The sequence below is a fragment of the Trichosurus vulpecula genome, chromosome 8 (assembly GCF_011100635.1).
Source record: "Trichosurus vulpecula isolate mTriVul1 chromosome 8, mTriVul1.pri, whole genome shotgun sequence".
NCBI classification, from domain to species: Eukaryota; Metazoa; Chordata; class Mammalia; order Diprotodontia; family Phalangeridae; genus Trichosurus; species Trichosurus vulpecula.
In genome coordinates this window covers 250255349-250273793 of record NC_050580.1, presented here as the reverse complement: position 1 = coordinate 250273793, position 18445 = coordinate 250255349, and the positions used below count along the sequence as shown (strand labels likewise).

At 40.6% G+C, this 18445-nt stretch overlaps 1 protein-coding gene across 5 annotated transcripts in view; it reads left to right on the top strand.

Moving 5' to 3' along the window:
• The window catches only part of FOXN3 (forkhead box N3), a 498668-nt gene that overhangs the window by 353511 nt on the left and 126712 nt on the right, over positions 1-18445 (top strand). For all 5 annotated transcript variants that reach the window (XM_036769520.1, XM_036769519.1, XM_036769522.1 and 2 more), the window contains exon 4: positions 8147-8211. In XM_036769520.1, coding sequence (XP_036625415.1) covers positions 8147-8211 — 65 coding nt within the window. The remainder of the gene's footprint in view (positions 1-8146; positions 8212-18445) is intronic.

Sequence of the window (18445 nt, the reverse complement as noted above, 5' to 3'; positions counted from 1 at the left end):
TGGGATACTAGAAATACTTGGTCAAAACAAGTGCATTGAATATGGTACTTGCCTGTTAGTAGACCGGGATGAGGAAGGAAAGCTGGGGACAGAGATTTGAAACCTCCTCCTGTGTTTGAAGAGCTTTAGTCCTAGTTGTCTGTTCCAGAATACCTTCAGGGACCCTCAAGGCCCACATTGATCCTGCCATGGTTCAGCTCCCTCTTCAGGGATTCTTTGCTTAAGCCTGGGTGAGGCTGAGAATTTTGGGTCCCTTACTGAGGTTGCTGCCTGGCTCGTACAATTGATAACAACACAACAAGAATAATGGCTAGATTTATGTAGCACTTTAAGATTTGCAAAGCTCTTGCACAGGTCCTCGTGTTTTTTATATATACACATACATATATAAAAATATGTGTGCATACGCGTTCATGTGGGGGTGGGGTAGGAGGAGTGAGCACTTTGAGGGCAGAGACTGTCTTTTGCCTCTTTTTGTATCCCTAGTGCTTTGCACAGTACCTGGCACATAGTAGGTGCTTAGTAAATGTTTATTGACTGATATGCCTGTTTGTATGTAGATATGTATGTCTGTACATGTGGGTATGCATGTAGGGATTCTTTCTGTCTGTCCCTTTGTCTCTGTCTCTTTCGAAACTCTCCAGATGTCCGTCTTACAGCTCAGAGTCACTTTCAGGACTGAGAGGATGATTGTCTCTCTGAACTACAAATCTTATGATGCCAGTCAAATCCCATGTGATATGATATCCAGAAATGCTAGTGCCATCTTGTTGTTGGGCTATTTCAGTCGAGTTTTCTTGGCACAGATACTGGAGTGGTGTGTCATTTCCTTCTCTAGCTCATTTTACACATGAGGAGCTGAGGTAAATAGGATTAAGTGACTTGCCCAGGTTCACACAGCTAGTAAGTGTCTGAGGCCAGATTTGAACTAAGAAAGGTGAGTCTTCCTGATTCTAAGCCCAACACTCTATCCACTGCTCCATCTAGCTGCCCGGTGCCCTCTTAGGCAGGCCTGACTTCCAGGAAGATGGAGAGGATGCTTTGGATTTACTTGCCCTGGATCAGACCATATCTAGAACGTTATGTTCTCTTTCTTAAGTGCTACGATGTAGGAAAGGCATTGATTAGCTGGATAAGGTCCAGACGAAAATTACTAGGAAAAGCTCAAGGACTTTAAGATCCTCCAAGGATTGGGGGGTGGGAGGAGAGCAGCCTGAGGTATTCAAGTATTTTGTGGAAAAAGAGATTAGAACTATCCTGTTTGGCTTCAGTCAGTCAATAAACATTTTTCAAGTGCTTCCTGTGTTCCAGGGGGCTGTGCTAGGCACTGAGGATAAAAAGAAAACTAAAAGACAGACCCTGTCCTTGAAGAGCTCACAGCCTAATGAGGGACAGACAACATGCAGACAGCCATGGACAGACAAGATCTATACAGGATAAATTGGAAATAATCAACAGAAGGAAGGCACTGTGATTAAGAAGCCACAAGCAGTTTCAGAGAGCAGAGATGTGAGCAGTGGGGAGAGTGGTGGTGCCACGCCGTGGTGGAATGGGCACGTCGTAGGATCACTAACTTTTCTAGTGGAAGAGACCTTTAGAGGTCCTCAAGTCCAAACCCCTCATTTTACCGATAGGAAACTGAAGTCCAGAGAGGTGAAGTGACTTACGCAGGGTCATTCAGCTAGAATTATCTAAGGTAGGAGTTGAACCCAGGTCTTCTTGACTTCATATCCTGCCAATATACCCTGCAGCATGATGGCTTGTTGATTGTAGTCTCCTATCCCTAGAGGTCTTCCAAAAAGAGCCCTTGGGCAGAGTGTGGAAGGGATTCTCATTCCAATAATAGCTGTGTTATGGAGCCTCTCCTGTCCCTTCTGGCCCAGATTTAGCAGCTCCCTGTTCTTTGTCCATTCTGTTTGTGCTCTGTGATCCTACCCTTACTGACATGTTTCTTTTCATGTGTGGTGTGTGTTTCGTCTCCCAAACCAAGAGCACTTCGATTCTACCCCATCACTGCTATGGTGGCAGTGAACTGCCTTTTCCAACCTTCTCAGTGCCGACAGCCATCCTGAAATTTGGGAGAGAGGAGTAGTGCACTGGCTGCTTCCCTTCCCTACCACCTCCTGTAGGCTTCTATTTCCTCCTCTTTTGAGTCTCTTTGCCTAGAAGTATTAGCCACAGATAGATACGAACCCTGAAAATTCCAGTGTTTAACAAGAGATTATCAACTCTCCTTGGATGACGCGGGTCATCTCATACTCAAAATATTCAAAAGCTCTTTCTTTAGGTCTCTTCTTCACTCTTCTCCTAGGAAGGAAGAAGAGTGGGGTGGGGAAGAAGGCATCAAATACATCATCTGAATTCCAATTCATATATTTCTGGGACTTTAGAGGTTATCTAGTCATAAATTAATCATCTAATTTTACAGAAAACTAAACTGAGATCCAGAGAAGGGAAGTAACTTGCCCAGGGTCATACAACTAGGTAGTAACTGGACCAGGTTTTGAGTCAGGGTTCTCTGATTCCGTGCCTTCTCTTCTGACTTGGCTCCTTTTGCCTGTATAGTACCACCATTCTTCTGGTCACCCAGGCTTGACATTTCTGGGTTGTTATTTTGAGGGTCCTTCTGTCAAAGAAAAGTATAACATTGTGGGTGATGATCTCATTTGTCAGAGCTGCCTTGGAAGCCAAGTGAGCTTTGTTCTGTTCTTAGATTGTATAAGCCTTAGACCCTTCACCCCAAACTGTTCTCTTGGGAATGCTTACCGTTGTTTACAAAGATTTATTGAAAGAATGTGGATGGCTCCTCACTCAGGCTATTGTTCCCTCTTCCTTTCCACTCCTCCTGAGGGTTGTGTAACCATGTTAAGTGTGTGCTTCAGACCCATTCCTCAAGTGAAACTACTCTCTGCTAGGTTTCCAATGATCTCTTGACTGCTAAATTTAAATAATATATAAAAAGTGCTTTGCAAACCCGAAAGCTCAGTCTAAATGTCGAATATTATTGTTGTTGAAATTTGGTGGCCTTTTCTTAGTCTTTACTCTGTTTTGCTTTTTTTTTTCTCACTTTTGGTGTAGGCAAATAGTTTGCTTCTCTCAGAGAAAGCCCCCCTTGGCCTCTGTGACATCATCCTCTCTTAGTTCTCCTTCTGTCTAATCATTCTCTGTCTCTTTTGCTCAATCATCTTTCTTCCCACTTACTAAATGTGGGTATCCCCCAAGGCTCTGTCCTTGACCTTCTCTCTATTCTCTTACTGAATGATCTTATCGCTTACTGTCAGTGTAGTTATCATCTCTATGCAGATGACTCCCAAATCTATACAGTTATCCCTTCCCCATGGATTGGGGGAGAGAAGGAGCGAGTGTTGGGGATGCAGCATACTGAGATCTGGAAAATTGACATTGAAATTTTTTGGCCCTCCCTTTTACCAGAGAAGAAGTCTGAATTATTATGTTATTAAAAGATAAAATATTGGTATTATACAAAACCATACATATATTTTATGCCTTTCTGAGTTTCTAAACTTTTTCTGTGTCATCTAAGGCTTTCTCAAAACTCCCCCAAAATATCCATATAATTTCTTATGCCAACCTGCGATATATTGAAGCTGCAGTTGGGAAATTCATGATGCGGAGGGCGTAACTGTATAGATTTAGAACCCTCATGCTCTCCTAAATTCCAGTCTGCCATTACCAGTTGCATGTTAGACATCTCTTCTGGATATCCCATGGGCTTCACAGACTTAACACATCCAATAGCAAACTCATATTTCCCACCAAAACCATTCATCCTCCAAATTTCCCTATCTCTGTGGAAGGGATCCACCATACCTTTAATTACTCAGGTTACACCTTTGGAAACCTATTGATTTCTTTCCTTGATCTTACCCTCCACCCTCTGATCGAATCAGTGACCACATGTTGTCAATTTTACCTCCCCAATATCTCCTCCTCTCCATTCATACAACCTCCGTCTTAGATCAAGCTCTCACTGCCTCTCTCCTGGGCTACTGCGGCAGGCTCCCAGTTAATGGCCCTGCTTCCAGTCCTTCCTGTTTCCAATCCATTTTCAACACATATCTGGCCACTTTACCACAGTTCAAATCTGCCATGGTTCCCTGTGTTCTTTAGGATAGAAGATGAAATCCTCTACAGTGCTTCGATTTGATTCTGTCACCTGTGGGTTTTCCATGGGCACCATACTTAACTTCCTATCAGTTCCCTTCATATATTCTCCATTCCAGTCAAACTGACTCAATAGCGTCCTTCAGTTATTCACATCACCTGGGGAGCCATCTCCAGTTGTCCTTATCTGTGTGTTGCCACTGGACCCAGATGGCTCCGGAAGAGAAACTGAGGCTGGTGACCTTGCCCAGCCCTCCCTCATTAAATTCCAGTCCACTCGCAAGTCATGGCATTGCCTTCCTGATGTCATGGTCCTCTTCAAGAACGAAGGACAAGCAACAACAGTCTACACCACTTCCTATATGAACTCTGTTCTGAATCCCCAAACCCCAGTTCTGAGCACCCTCTCCTTCTTGAAATTACTCTGAAAAGACAATATATTTACTTACGTGCGTATCTGTTGTACTTACTCGATAGAATATAAGCAACTGGAGGCTAAGGCTACTTTCTTTGCTGTTTTGGTTTTACCTTAATACCTTCCATCGTCTAGCACAGAACCTGACGTACCTAATAAATGTTTGTTGCTAAATCGAATGGACAATTCAGGACAAATTTATCTCTCCCATTGGTGAAGTAACTTAAAGAAATGATGTGCCTGATAGGTAACTTTATTTTTTACATAAAGAGGCAGGACCCCCAAATTACCAGAATTATTAAAAAATTGCCAGAAAAGTGACTTTTTGTTTTTTTTAAACACTTAGCCTCTCTGTCTCACCCAGGCTTAGGAATTCGGTTGCCAATCCCAGTATTAAAAGGTACTGAAACTTTAACCTTCTCTGTTTTTCTACCCTGAGCTGCTTTGTCTTACCCCTCTGCAGGCAGCCTGGTATCCCTCTGCTCCCCCAGGGTTCGCTACACTGGTGCCAGATTTAATTTAGACACCCAGTTGATTTTAGCCCAACTGTGGCTCAGAACTCAGAAATTCAGCGATCACCCAATCTCAGCCTCTAGTGGCATATGCTGCTATGCTTGGCACCTATGCCAATGCCATACCTGGCACAGCAATAGCTTCTAAAAGAATGTTGGCACCCTTAAATTCTTCTGCATTTCATCTTACATATCTGAATTACTCAGAAATCATCTTGATGTTTACAAATTGAGAAAATCTAAAACAAAAATTCTTGATTGCACAAGCCATATCCTGTTTGTCATTTTTTTTCTTCTCCAGGACTTAGGCAGAATCCTGCACATAGTAGGGGCTTATTACCTTAATAAAGTACCTTTGCTTACTTAGTAAATGTGTATTGAACAAAGGAATGAATGAACCGGATTTGCCTGCCTTTTCTTTCCCTCTAATGTCACCTCCTCTTTGGAAAAGTCAGAATAAAGCAGTACTCTGAATGATCTGATAGAGGAGTGGCCTCTCTGTATTCTGAGGAAGTCTAACATGATACATCCATTAATAAGTCCTTGGGGACAGCAGTGTTTAAAGAAATACGTGAAACCCAAATGATAAACAACTTCATAAATCATGGGAAACAATGTTGGTAGTAGAGAAATTGCTGTCTACTATTTTCTAATAAGAAGTAGGTTGTAAAACTACTGTTTATCTGCTACAGTAGTTAACAGTCAACAAGAATTCACTAAGCTCCTACTAGGTGCCAGGCACTGTGCTCAGTTCTAGGGATACAAAGAAAAGCCAAAACCAGTCACTCGCTCTCAAGGATTTCACAGTCTAATAGGAGAGACATCATGCAAACATCTATAGATCAACAAAATAAAGACAGGTTAAATTGAGGATAGTCTCCACGGGAAGGCGCTTAAATTAAGGAAGTACTGGTAAAGACTTCTCGCAGGAGGGTAGGACTTTGAGATAATTTAAAGTAATTTTATGCCTTTTGATTTTTTTTTCTTTCAAGCTCAAATGTTTGGAGAGCCGGAGTCAGGTAGAAGAGAAATATGTTTACTGATTCCCAGCCCTTAGCTATAAGAGCCACAGTAGGTCCATCTGTTGCGAGAGCAAACCTTGGCCCCCTTCTTTGGCTTGCAGGCCTGTTTATGGAGAGGAGGAGGCAGTAAAAGCCGCAGCACGGTACATCGGATGTATTTTTATATGCACTGCAGCGTACCGATAATGGAAACAATGCTTTATTGAGAGTCAGATCACTTGGCTCCAGCTCTTATTAGTTGTGTAAGTTGGGCAAGTGACTTTGCCTACTCTTTCCCCATCTTTTCCAGGAATCGTTTCCAAACCCCTCTTCATTGTAGTGCCTTTTCTCTCTCATTTACTTCCTGCTTATCCTCTCTATAACTTGTTTGTCATGTTTGTTTGCTTGTCTCCTCCATCCGATGGTGACCTCCTTGAGGGCAGCACTGTCTTTTGCCCTTTTTTGTACCCCCTAGTGCTTAGCACAGTGCCTGGCACGTGATGGATACCTAATAAATATTTATTGACTGGCTATGTATAAAACAAGAATATACCTTTTACTGTCTTTCTAACCCTCCAAAACACTACTGCCATTATCTTATTATTTTCATTTCATATGGTTTTTTAAAAATGTGCTCATTGTTTAAAAATTCCTATCGAGACGTGTTTTGTTTCCTGGCATGTTTCACATCATTTTAACATTTGAGGATCTTTTTGTATATTAAGTACTCCTTTAAGTCTGAGTGCATACTACCTTTGTGGCCTTGCATGGACTTATTGTAGGAAGGTTAAAATACAAGAGACCTTGCAAACACATAAGAAAAAACGGGACCACGGCTAGGTCACTCACATAGTAAATAACAGACCTGAGACTCGAACTCAGGTCTTCTGATTCCCAGGCCAGCATATACATATATATGTATATACTATGCCATGTTGCCCTATTAAGTTACCCTCTGCCCACTGTTTCTAGTTTTAAAAAATAGAGGAAACGTTCTGCTACAAGTCTAGTTATCCTTTAGATGTCCTGTTCCTCATATACACTTTTACCTTGCTAGTCTTTTATTCCATCTGACATATATATGTATGTATACACACACGTATTCAGATGCATATATTTTAGGTTTGATATAGCAATGTTTTGGGCTGATTGCTTTCTGAATTGACCTAAACCTTTTCTTGATTCAAAAGACTTCTTCATTCCCAATTTAAGTCTCAATATTTGTCAAGACCATCTTGGTATAATTTTTTTTTCCTGTCTGGATCTGGGATTTCATTAGGCTAGGAAGTTCTCAGTGAGGAAACTTCCTTTACCAATACAGGTCAGCTACTGTGCTGTACCTTATAGTTATGGGTACCTGTGATACTCAAGGCTCAAGGATTAAGTGACTTGCCCAAGATTCCTTATGGATTACAGGTGGGACTTGAACTTTAGTCTTCCTGACTCAGACACCCTCAGTTCACTCTAGTGCATTTCATCTCATTACTTACTTTAAAATAGGGTCAATTTTCAACTATTAAAAGCAGCTGGAATTTCTATGAAATATTTCTGTTTTTCTCATTTTCCCCCCATCTGTCTGTCTTCCTGAAACTGTGGTTATATGCACATCTTTTAAATCTCGTGGAGAAAATAGAACGTAGTACTTTAATGCATGAAATTGACAAGACACACTGAGTCCCAAAAGTCTTGGTTATCTTAATAATATAAAACTGCTATTAAAGATTGGAATAGCACTAAGACTTATGGGACAGCCCATGAAAGAAGTTGGGGACTAAAGTCATGAAACCAAAAAAAATCAGTAATTGACATAAAAGGAAAAATAGGTTTAAAGAAAGTAGTAATAAGTCCCCATGAGTGTAAAATATTGTGATTCAACACAGGAGTCAGAGACTACACACAAACACACTGAGGTAGTGAAAGGCAAAAGCTAGTTTTAATGAGAGATGGGTGTAATTACCTTGGGTAATAAGGAATGCAGAGTTCAGAAAGACTTCTTGTGGCTTCTTTAGGATTTTTGTGTGCAAATAATAGTGCTGATAAATGATTGAGTTCAAATAAAATGGACTTGATGCTCATTTCTTATTCTATTTTAGCACATCAGGTCCACCCATCTGGCCGGGAAGCACCTTTTTCAAGAGAAATGGAGCCCTTCTACAAGGTAGGTCCCCAGCTGTCATTTGTTTTTACCACCACTGTGCCTTAATTGTAGCAAAGAAGGGTTTTTCTCACAATTCACAATGGATGTCCTCATTCTGGAAAATGAGGAGTTCTGTGGGTTGGATCATTTTATTTCCTTCTATTTGTTTTCTCCTCCAGTCTCTTGGAAATGACGAATTACTGGTTTGAGATGATAGAAATATATGTCTCTGTTTTGTCATTTCTTGGGCTGTTGCCTTGCTCGCTTGCTTGCACAGTTCCAGCTGTGTTTGGCTTTCTTGGTGAAATTGGGGTTGTGTGGTCTTCATGGTATGATAGCAGCAGAAGCGAGATCAGTAAAGTCAACTCCTCTGTGAAGGTCCCCCTTTTTCCTTATTTCATATGTCTGTGCTATTTAGCAAGTTGTGATGGCATTCAGGGACTTATTGGTACATCATAACAGTGTTTGGTTTATCCTCAGATTTGGCAAAGTTAGTTTTCCAAAAAGTGAATTATTTCCTTTGCTCTTCCCCCCCACCCCCACCCTGTTTCCGGAATATGGAACCTCACTCTTCAGCTGCCTTCCCCCAGAGCCTTGCTCACATCCTCATGGAACATAAATTGCCTTTAACATCCGCTTAGAGTAAACTAAGTTGTATGGGCAAATATTCATGTAAAGCCCAAATCGAAAAAGTTTGGGGGAACTACCCAATATTTAGGGTGTGGATGGTTGGGGGTTGGTGGCGTACCAAGAACAGCTTCACCTTCTCTCTAACATCTCTTCACTAGCTGGGATTCAGAATTGTGGCTTCTCTCAAGAATGGATGACTTTTCTCCTATCAAAAGTTTTGATTGATAGCTCTTCTGGGTAGGAGGTAAAGAGTTTGATTTAGTTGTCACACTTTTAAGTCTCTTTTTCCTAAAAGGTGCGGGCCTAACACCAGCCTTCTGTGTAGGGAGTGTAATAAAGACTTCTAGAAATACATTTTACCTGAAGATTGTGGAAGTAGCTCACATAGTGTGTGCAATTGAATGACCTTGTTGTTGTGCTGTAGGCTGAATAATTTGGTGTCTGCATTATCAGGAGGCTATGAAATCAGTGAACTTTGGAGTTCCTTTGCTTTTCTTCTCTATACCAGCTGGCTTTCGGCAGGTAGGTTCCATTAACACTAATCTTAATTACCATATTATGTCTCCAAAATGTTGGCAGGAGAATGAAAGCCTCTGTTAATAGCTTCTAGGTAGGGCTCTATCTGTAATCAGTGAGCACATTTTTTTAAGGGTCCATTTTTTATGTAGCCAGTCTAAATAGAAAGCAGTACGAAATGAAGCCGTAGTCTTTCTTGTTAATTTCAAGGGATCATTACAATTTTTACTCCAATATTGGAACCTTCTAATGAAAGTAATTTTCACAGAATTTGTAGAGTGGTCAATTCTCAGATCGTTTTGTCCTGTATCAAGAGGATGGATGGGTTCTTATTAAGTTCTAATTCATTCATTAAGAGGATAGCCTGGCAGAATAGATAGCGTTCTCAGTTGAGGAGTTCTGAGTTCAAAAAACACCTCTACAGCTACCATGTGACCATGGGCAAATCACTTAACCTCTCAATACCCCAGGCAGATATGCAGTGGTACCTGCAGTTCCATACGTGATGAAACCATAGATCCAGACCCTTAATATTTCTCCTTAAGATGTGATTGCTCAAAACATCCTCAAATTTTCTTTTAATTGTCATCCAGGCTGTTGACCTGCCCTTGAAGGTCTGTTCTGTAAAATCCTCTCATCATGATAATATACTTTTCTTCTAACCCTTCCCCCACCCCACCTTTTTCTGTCCGTTTCCATCCTATTAGCCATAGATCCTGAGAACCAAACCTCTTTAGATACTCATTGAATTCAAAGCCATTAAATGAAAAGGCAGTGTGGTATAAAACCCTTAGTTTGGCAGCGGAAGACCTGAGTTCAAATAATTTCTATGCCACTCTCCAAACTTGTGACCTTGGGTTTCTCCCCACTGAATATCAGTTTCCTTATCTATAAAATGAGGGTGATGGGGCACATGGTTATAAGATCAGAGAGGACCTCAGAGACCATTTTGTCCAACACTGTCATTTACCTGGTAAGGAAGCAGAAACCCGAGTAGGTTAAGTGATCTGTCTAGGCTTATGCAGGGAGTAAGCATCAGAGGCCCTGTATGTGACCCAAGTTCTCTGACTCCAGGCCACTTTTCTTTCAGCCCTAAATCCTGTAGACATCATCTCTTTTCTTTTGTACGTTTGAAAATTGTACAAATTTGGGATGAAAGGGGTGGGGTTGCCAAGGTTAAAGCCAGGAGAATACTTGTTAACTTCAGTTTTCCATTATAGGTTTCCTTTACTTTCTTCAAAAAATTAATGTTTTCCAACAGTGGATGGTTTTAATTGAGTAACTTACTTCTATGGTTCTTTGATAATTTTATTATGACTAGATATTTTTAGGGCTGTGTGTGATACAACCCAACTAATGTTTTTTTTAATTTGTTTTCCCTTTAGAAAATTCCAAAGCACTTTTATGATATTAATGTTGATAATAATAATATATTACTTATAATTTATATAATGCTCATTTAACATAATTCTTTAAATTTTATAAGGTACTTTCTTCACAATAGCCTTATGATGATAATATCACTGCCCATATATTACAAATGAAGACTTGGAAAAATGGAAAGATAGAAGAGTGTTCAAATTATGCCAAAAATAAATTGAGAAAATGGAGAAATCTAGAATCTCTGTGCCTTTCTCTCTCCTCTTCCCACCAAGAAGTTCCCTGACATAATTCAGTATGATGTATACAGTATTTTTTTTTAATCAAGTAAACCCAAGTTGAATTCAAATGAACCAAAGGGTAGTAGTTATTTTAGTTTAAGATAATAAAGACCTGTGATAGTAGCAAAAGTATGACTGGAGTGCAGATGTTTTCCATCTCCCTGGAAAGACAAGAGAAAGGAAGGAGGTTCTGATTTGCAGCCTGAGGGATTTAAGCTAGACATAAGGAAGAATTTCTGACAGTGATGTGATTGCGTTTACACATCTGGAAGTGTTTCCTGGGGGAGATTAAGGAATCTTCTTGTTGAGGGAATGAATGTTTCAAAACAAGATAGATTCTTCTCATTTATTCATGAATTAATGAATGAAAAAGCTCTAATTAAAGGTTTGCTTATTGTACACAACGGTGTGAAGTTCTGGGGATACAAAAAGAAAAGCGAGGCACTCATAGCTCTTGAGGAACTCACATTGTAACAGAGGGAGCCAACTTGTGGAAGAGGGGTGAGGTCCAGGGCAGATGGAAAGGCCCAGTCATACTTAGGGTGCTGTAGAAGGGCAAATGGTAAAAAGCCCAATAGTTCAGATGGCAAGTTTGAATGGAGTGTAGAAAGGACAAAAGGCTACACAGTTCAGTCATATTTTCTTTTGTGTCATGAATGATAAAACCATATCCAATTTTTATGTTAAGCCATTTGGCAGTGCCCAGGTACTTTAGTGATGAGAACGTTCTCTTCTGGTTCTTACTTCAAGTAACTGTCTAGAAGGAGATGGGGGTAGGGCACAGTGTCAGCTGTATCTCCACTGGGGCTGCTCCTCTGAACAATAGGAGAGTGTGGGGAGGGGAATAAGGGGACAGATAGGTTGGAGGCAGGGCCAGTGGTCTGGGGCACTGCTACTGCTTGGGGCCCTTGTGCAACAATCCTGGGTGACAGCCTCCATTAGAGCCTACTGGGGGAGGGAGGCTAGTAATGGTCTCTTCCTCCATGTTCATGCTACTTCCTATCCTTTGCTTAGGGTTCACTGAATGAGCATTTACTAAATGCATGTCATATACCTTGCTACATGGCTGCGGGTAAAAAGATTGGATGTCTTGGTGTCTGTGTGTATCCAATCCCACCTCCTTTATTTTGCATATTTGTTACACCATTTTGCCCTCCAGTGGAGTAGGTATGAAGGGATAGGGATGGAAGGAGAGAGAGAGAGACAGACAAGAAAGGGAGGGAGGGAGGGAGGAGGAAGAGAGAAAGAGTCCATAGAGCATCTTCATTTCATGAAGTAGGGTGGTGAATCAGCTTTCAGTGAAAATTGATGCTTGGGACAGTGCCCCTAATGTACCACGAGATGCTGAGTCATCAAAGAAAGATTAAGTTATGTCCCACTTGTGGTACTTACCAAAGCAGGAAATTGTAATGATATGGTCTTAGGTATTAACCCTCAGTGAACCAGAGTACTACATGCCCTGAGTATTTTGGTCAATCTAGGGTTTTATTATACATCCAAAGAGAACATAGTACAGGATAGCAGCAGACCTTCCTAACAAAATAAAGTATGCAGTAATGTTTTGTAAATCCTTCTCTTTTTGTCCAATATTTATTTTGGTATATAAAACATTAAACTGAAATCTAACATATATACTTGGCTCCCTGATGCAAAAGTGGTTACACACCTTTATTAACTGTCTGTGTGAAATGATGAGAACTGGGAAAACAATTTATACAATGTCAACTTTATAAAATATAAACAACTTTAGAAGACTTAATAATGGTGATTAATGCAGTGACCAACCACAATTCCAGAGGATGGTAAGATATCGTGTTAGCCCCCATCTTGAGAAAGGTAATAGACTCGTGATGCAAAATAAGACATAAAGTTTTGAGAAAGGCTAATGTGCAAATTTGTTTTGCTTGACGATCATATTTGTTACAAATATCTTTTCCAGTGGGGCAGGTGTGAGGAGATAGGGATGGAGTTGGGGGTGGGGGGTGGGACAGAGTCTATTGAGCATCTTTTAAAAAAAATTCACAGAAGAGAACAGAAGGAAGGCAAGAAAGAGTCGCAGACAAGTAGCTTTAACATAGCATAGACATGTTAGACTTACTATACATTTAAAAGAAAAGCAAATTATGCGTATTAGAGATCTGCAGTTTCACGTACATCCTCTTCTTACACTGTGTATACGGGAATGCCCATTTTAGGCAGGGAAGGAGAGGAAGTGAGTATTTATAGAGCGCATTATATGTGCCAGGCACTGTGCTGAATGTTTTACTGCTATTATTTCATTCAATCGTCCCAGAAGCCCTGTGAGGTAGGTAAACTGAGGCAAACAGAGATTAAGTGACTTGTCCAGTGTCCCACAGCTAGAAAGAGGATGGATTTGAACTTGGTTCTTCTTAAGTCCAGGCCCAGTACTCTATTCACTATGCCTCCTAGCTGCCTCTACGTAGTTTAACTAATTTGCTATTTAAGTTCAAAAGTTTTCTTTAAAAATCCTCGGTAAAAGAAGACAGTGAGAGGAGACTCAGTTTGCGTTGTTTGAGGCACAGAACCAGACATCAATATAGGGAATTCCCAGAGTGAAAATTCACCGATGCTGTATGGTAACTTAGTTTTGAAAAGTTGCCGACAGTTTGCCCAAAGTCAGATTGCTACTATGCGTAGTTATCTTCTTTCTACTTCGTGTCTCTCTTCCATGAACATGTTTATTTACATATTGTCTCTACCAGTTAGGGCAGCTTAGGCGGCTCAGTGGATAGAGTGCTGGGCCCAGAGTCAGGAGGACCTGAGTCCAAGTGTAGGTTCAGAATGTTTACTAGGGGGCAGCTAGATGGTGCAGTGGATAGACTACCAACCCCAGGGTCAGGACCTGAGTTCAAATGTGACCTCATACATTTACTAGCTGTGTGACCCTGGGCAAGTCACTTAACCCTGTTTCCCTCATTTTCTTCATCTGTACAATAAGCTGGAGAAGGAAATGACCAACTTCCCCAGTATTTTTGCTGAGAAAACCCCAGACAGGGTCATAAAGAGTTAGACACGACTACTCAACTAAACAACAACTTTATCATTAGAATCCAAACTCCTGGAGGACAGAGACTGTTTTTGCCCTTTTTTTGTACTTTCAGAGCTTAGCGCAATGCTGGGCACTAGAGTAAGCTCAAGGTAATGAGCCATGTATGTAGTACCTACTATATACAGCTAGGTGGCGCCATAGTGGATAGAGTGCCTGGCCTGGAATCAAAGACTCATCTGAGTTCAAATGTGGCCTCAGACACTTCCTAGATGTATGACCCTGGGCAAGTCACTTAACCCTGTTTGCCTCATCTGTAAAATAAGCTGGAGAAGGAAATGGAAAACCACTCCAGTATCTTTACAAAGAAAGCCCCAAATGGGGTCCTGAAGAGTCAGAAACTACTGAAAAACCACTGAACAATAACTGGAAGGAGGAGAGACTGCCCTCTTTCTTCTAGTAGAAAGGAGGCTTCTTGAGGACAGGATCTGCTTCACCTTTCTTTTCATCTCCAGCTCCTAGCACGTGCCTTTCATTGTAACAGGATTTTGGTAATGTCTGTTAAGTTGAATGGAAGGCTTCCTAAAAACTGAAATTAGAATCCACACCCGCAGATATATGTTGTAAATTGGTCCTCTTTCCTATTTGGGGGACATTAATGAGGCATCTTCATGTGATGGCTGGAACACTGGTTCTAATACTTTGTCACCAGTGACCTGTTTGGTCTTCAGCACATCAGTTGACTTTTCAGTTTCCCTCCTGGACTTGGTCTCTTCTCTAAAAAGTCAGATTCTCTGCCCTATTACTTTTTAAATTACTTCATGTAACTAAATTTATATAACAGTTACATCTTACTCTTTTTCCCCAAGTAGGAGCTGCACTTCCGTGGCAGAAATTGTGTTTATTTCTTTTCCACACTTACAAATCCACCCATTCCCAGTGCCTTTCTTACTATGAACATAATAGTTGCTCAGTAAATGTGGCTTAATGATTGAAATACCTCCTGAATAAATAAGAGGTGGCTGAACCAGCTCTATGGAAGACACAAAGCTGGGAGTGGTAATTCAAAGAAGGACAACACAATCAGAACTCAAACTGATCTTGACTAGTTGAAATGTTGGGCTTAAACCAGCAAGGTGACATTTTAACAGAGATGAATGTAAAGTCCTATGGTTAGGCTCAAAAAATTAATTGTACTAGTACAGAATGGGGAAGACCTGGCTTAGCAGTAAGGAGTCTGGAGTTTTAGGTAAATCTTTAGGCCGCCAGAGTGACTTAAAAAGTCATTTTTAGGTGGCATTAATAAAATTATGATGATCATACAAATCATGACAAGTAATAGTTCTACTGTAGTTCTCTCTGGTCAGAAAGTTTAATGAAAAGAACATTAGTTGATATTGAATCTAAGAGCATTGAGGACTTGAGCTGAAGTCCCCAGAGGTGGGAGAGAGGGTGACATGGTCGGACTTCTACTTCAGCAAGATCATTTTGATAGCTAGGTCAAGGATGGCCTGGAGAGGGGACAAGCTTGTGGCAGACCAACCAGCAGTCTGTTAGAATTGTCCTAGAGTCTTTCTTCTAATCCCGTGGGGGGGAGGGGGTGACAAGCTTTTGAGCTGTTTTGCTTTTGAGCACATATCTGCCTTGTTCAGAATTCTCAGGCACCATGCCTTTGTCCCTACCAGGTCCAGAATACATTATTTACACAGGGCCTACTTGAATGCACCACACCCTATTTGGCCACAAGTTTAAGCCTCTAAGAACCTTTCAAATTAGGAATACCTCTCACTCTTTCTCTCCTTAATCGAATTGCTCCTATTGTGGGACATTTGTAAGAGTCTATATGTAATCTCAACAAAGAGCACAACTCATTCATCTTGTTGAACTTGAGATAAATTGAAAGGAGGCATTCTTTCTACAGTGTGGCCCATTAAAGTTTTATGTAATCACTGAGTAAGTTTTGTGTGTTCGTTAAAAAAAAAAAACAACCAAATAAATACTATAAAGAAATGCATTTACAGTAGAGTGAAAAGCTAGAGGGGTAGGAAAGGAGAGAACTTTCAGTTCTGTTCCTAGCTCTTTAACCAGTTGGGAGTCTGACCTTTGCCAAATCACTGTGTACCTCTGCTTGCCATCTCCACAGGAATATAATAGATCAGAGTACAAGTTCAGCACAATCCTGTTCTTGTGAACAGTGACACTTGGTCATTGACACAGCTCAGATACACAGTTGTGGTTCTTCATCTTGTTTTCAGACTCTGCTCAGGAGGCCATACAGTAGCTCTTTGGCAAGTGTGTTGCAGTATTGTCAACTCTTGGTCAATTTAAAGTCAATTAAACTTTTCATTAATTAGTTCACTTTTTTATTGATTATCTGCTGCCTAAAAGGCATGACGGAGGATGTAAACGTCAAAGGACCCCTGGGCCTTGCCACCCTTCCTGCTACTACTACATGCTCAGGACTGCCAGGGATTTTCCTGTGTCCTACAGATGAATTTCTTTTATGTGTTGTCTACCTCACTTACGTTGTGAACTCTTTAAAAGCTGACTAACTTACTTTTTCCACTTTAAATCCCTAGTGCTTGGCACATAGTGTTTAATAAATGCTCCTTTCTTCCTTTTTTTCCTCTCCCTTTCTTCCTCCCTCCCTCCCGCCCTCCCTCCTTCTCTCCTTCCCTTCCTTCCTTCCTTCCTTCCTTCCTTCCTTCCTTCCTTCCTTCCTTCCTTCCTTCCTTCCTTCCTTCCTTCCTATTCTCAGGAATCCATAGTCTAATTGAGAAAATATGTAAGTACCTGGTAACATTTAATCATTGCTATTTCAATGTTAAAGTTAGTAAGTATGTAGGAATTCATTAGAGAGCCCTTTGCATAGCCCTGGGAGGATCAAACGGTATTGTAGCCGTGGATTGGCAGTGCCTCTATTCCAGTCCCATCTCTGCCCCTCCCCCTGTGTTGTATGCCCTTGGGGAAGTCACTTAACCTAGTAGCCTCAGTTTCCACACCTGGAAAATAAAGGGATTAGACCAAATAATCTTAAAGCCTCTTCACCATGATGACTTTGAAAGCAAGACTTATTTTGAGGAATGGGGGTGGGGAATGATAGTGGCTTGACTTGTCTTTTGTATGCTGCCAGTTGAAAAATATCCTTCGGTTTCCATCTGGTTCAGATTGCAGTCTGTCCTTGTTTTCTTGTCCTGTGGGAATCTTGTCCCTGTCTTTCTATAGTCCTAGCACAGTGATTCCCACGTAGCCATGTAGTAGATGTGAATTGAATTTTGACCATAACTCAACCTGTCTTCTCAAGATGAATGATTAGTATAAAATATACTAATTTGGGGGGTGGGAGGTGTCTGGTCCTATAATTTTATTGTTGTAAAGGACTATTGGCATCAAAATCCCCTTCTTCAGTGTAAATTGACAACTCACTTATAATTTAGAATCTTAGAGAATTGTTTGGGAGGTTAAGTGACTTTGCCTGCTGTCCTATAACTGTCAGAAAGGAGACCTTAGCACAGATCTTCCTGACTCTGAGGTTGGCTTTCTGTCTGCTAGAGCTGGCATTTCTAGAGAGGCTTAAGGTTTATAATTTGCTTTACATGTGTTACCTCATTGAAGTATCTACCCTTTTTTTGTAATTTGAAAAAAATAGATGTAGAATCCTGCTTTTTAAATTTTCCTTCTTTGGCTAATTAAGGATACTTTCTCTTTTGTGTGTTAGCTGGATATGAAATTAAAAGATTTTTTAGTAGATATGTTTAAGATCTTTAAAAAGTTGTAAAGAGACAGGGGAGGCAATCTTAGGATTCTCAATCTAAAAAAATTAATAAAATCGTCAATTTCCATAACTCAACAAAGTATTCATATTACCTGAGATTCTAGGCAATTCTTTTAAAACTATCGTACATACAAATAGGCAGAATGGTTTGTTTAGACCAGTGGTGTTAAATTCAAATAGAAGCTGGGCCACTGTACATAAGGATCCCTGCCACTGCTTATTGACTTTAAAAGCCACTTATTAACATTATCTGTGTTCTATTGTATTTTCATGTATTTTATCAAATATTTCCCAGTTGCATTTTAATCTGGTTCAGGCAGCTACGCTTTTTATGCTTTTGGTGTGGATGGATGGAGAACTTACCTTGGAGCCAGGAACCTGACTAGATAGGCTGAGTTATTTAACTTCTCTGTGCTCTAGGAATCTCTCTCACACTATAAAGTGCAGAGAAAGTGCTGACCTATGTTGGTAGAAGGAGTTTCTTCACTTGGGAGTTTCCTCATTTCCCTAAACCAATGAAATCTCAGGTCTACTTCCTATCCCTATCCTTTATACACATTTTTAAAAATTCACATTAAATTACCCAGAAGAATGTATATTTGTAATTTAACTCTTATTTCAAGTTTTCTTTGTTTATGAAACAGAAAGACTAGAGCGTACAGAGCC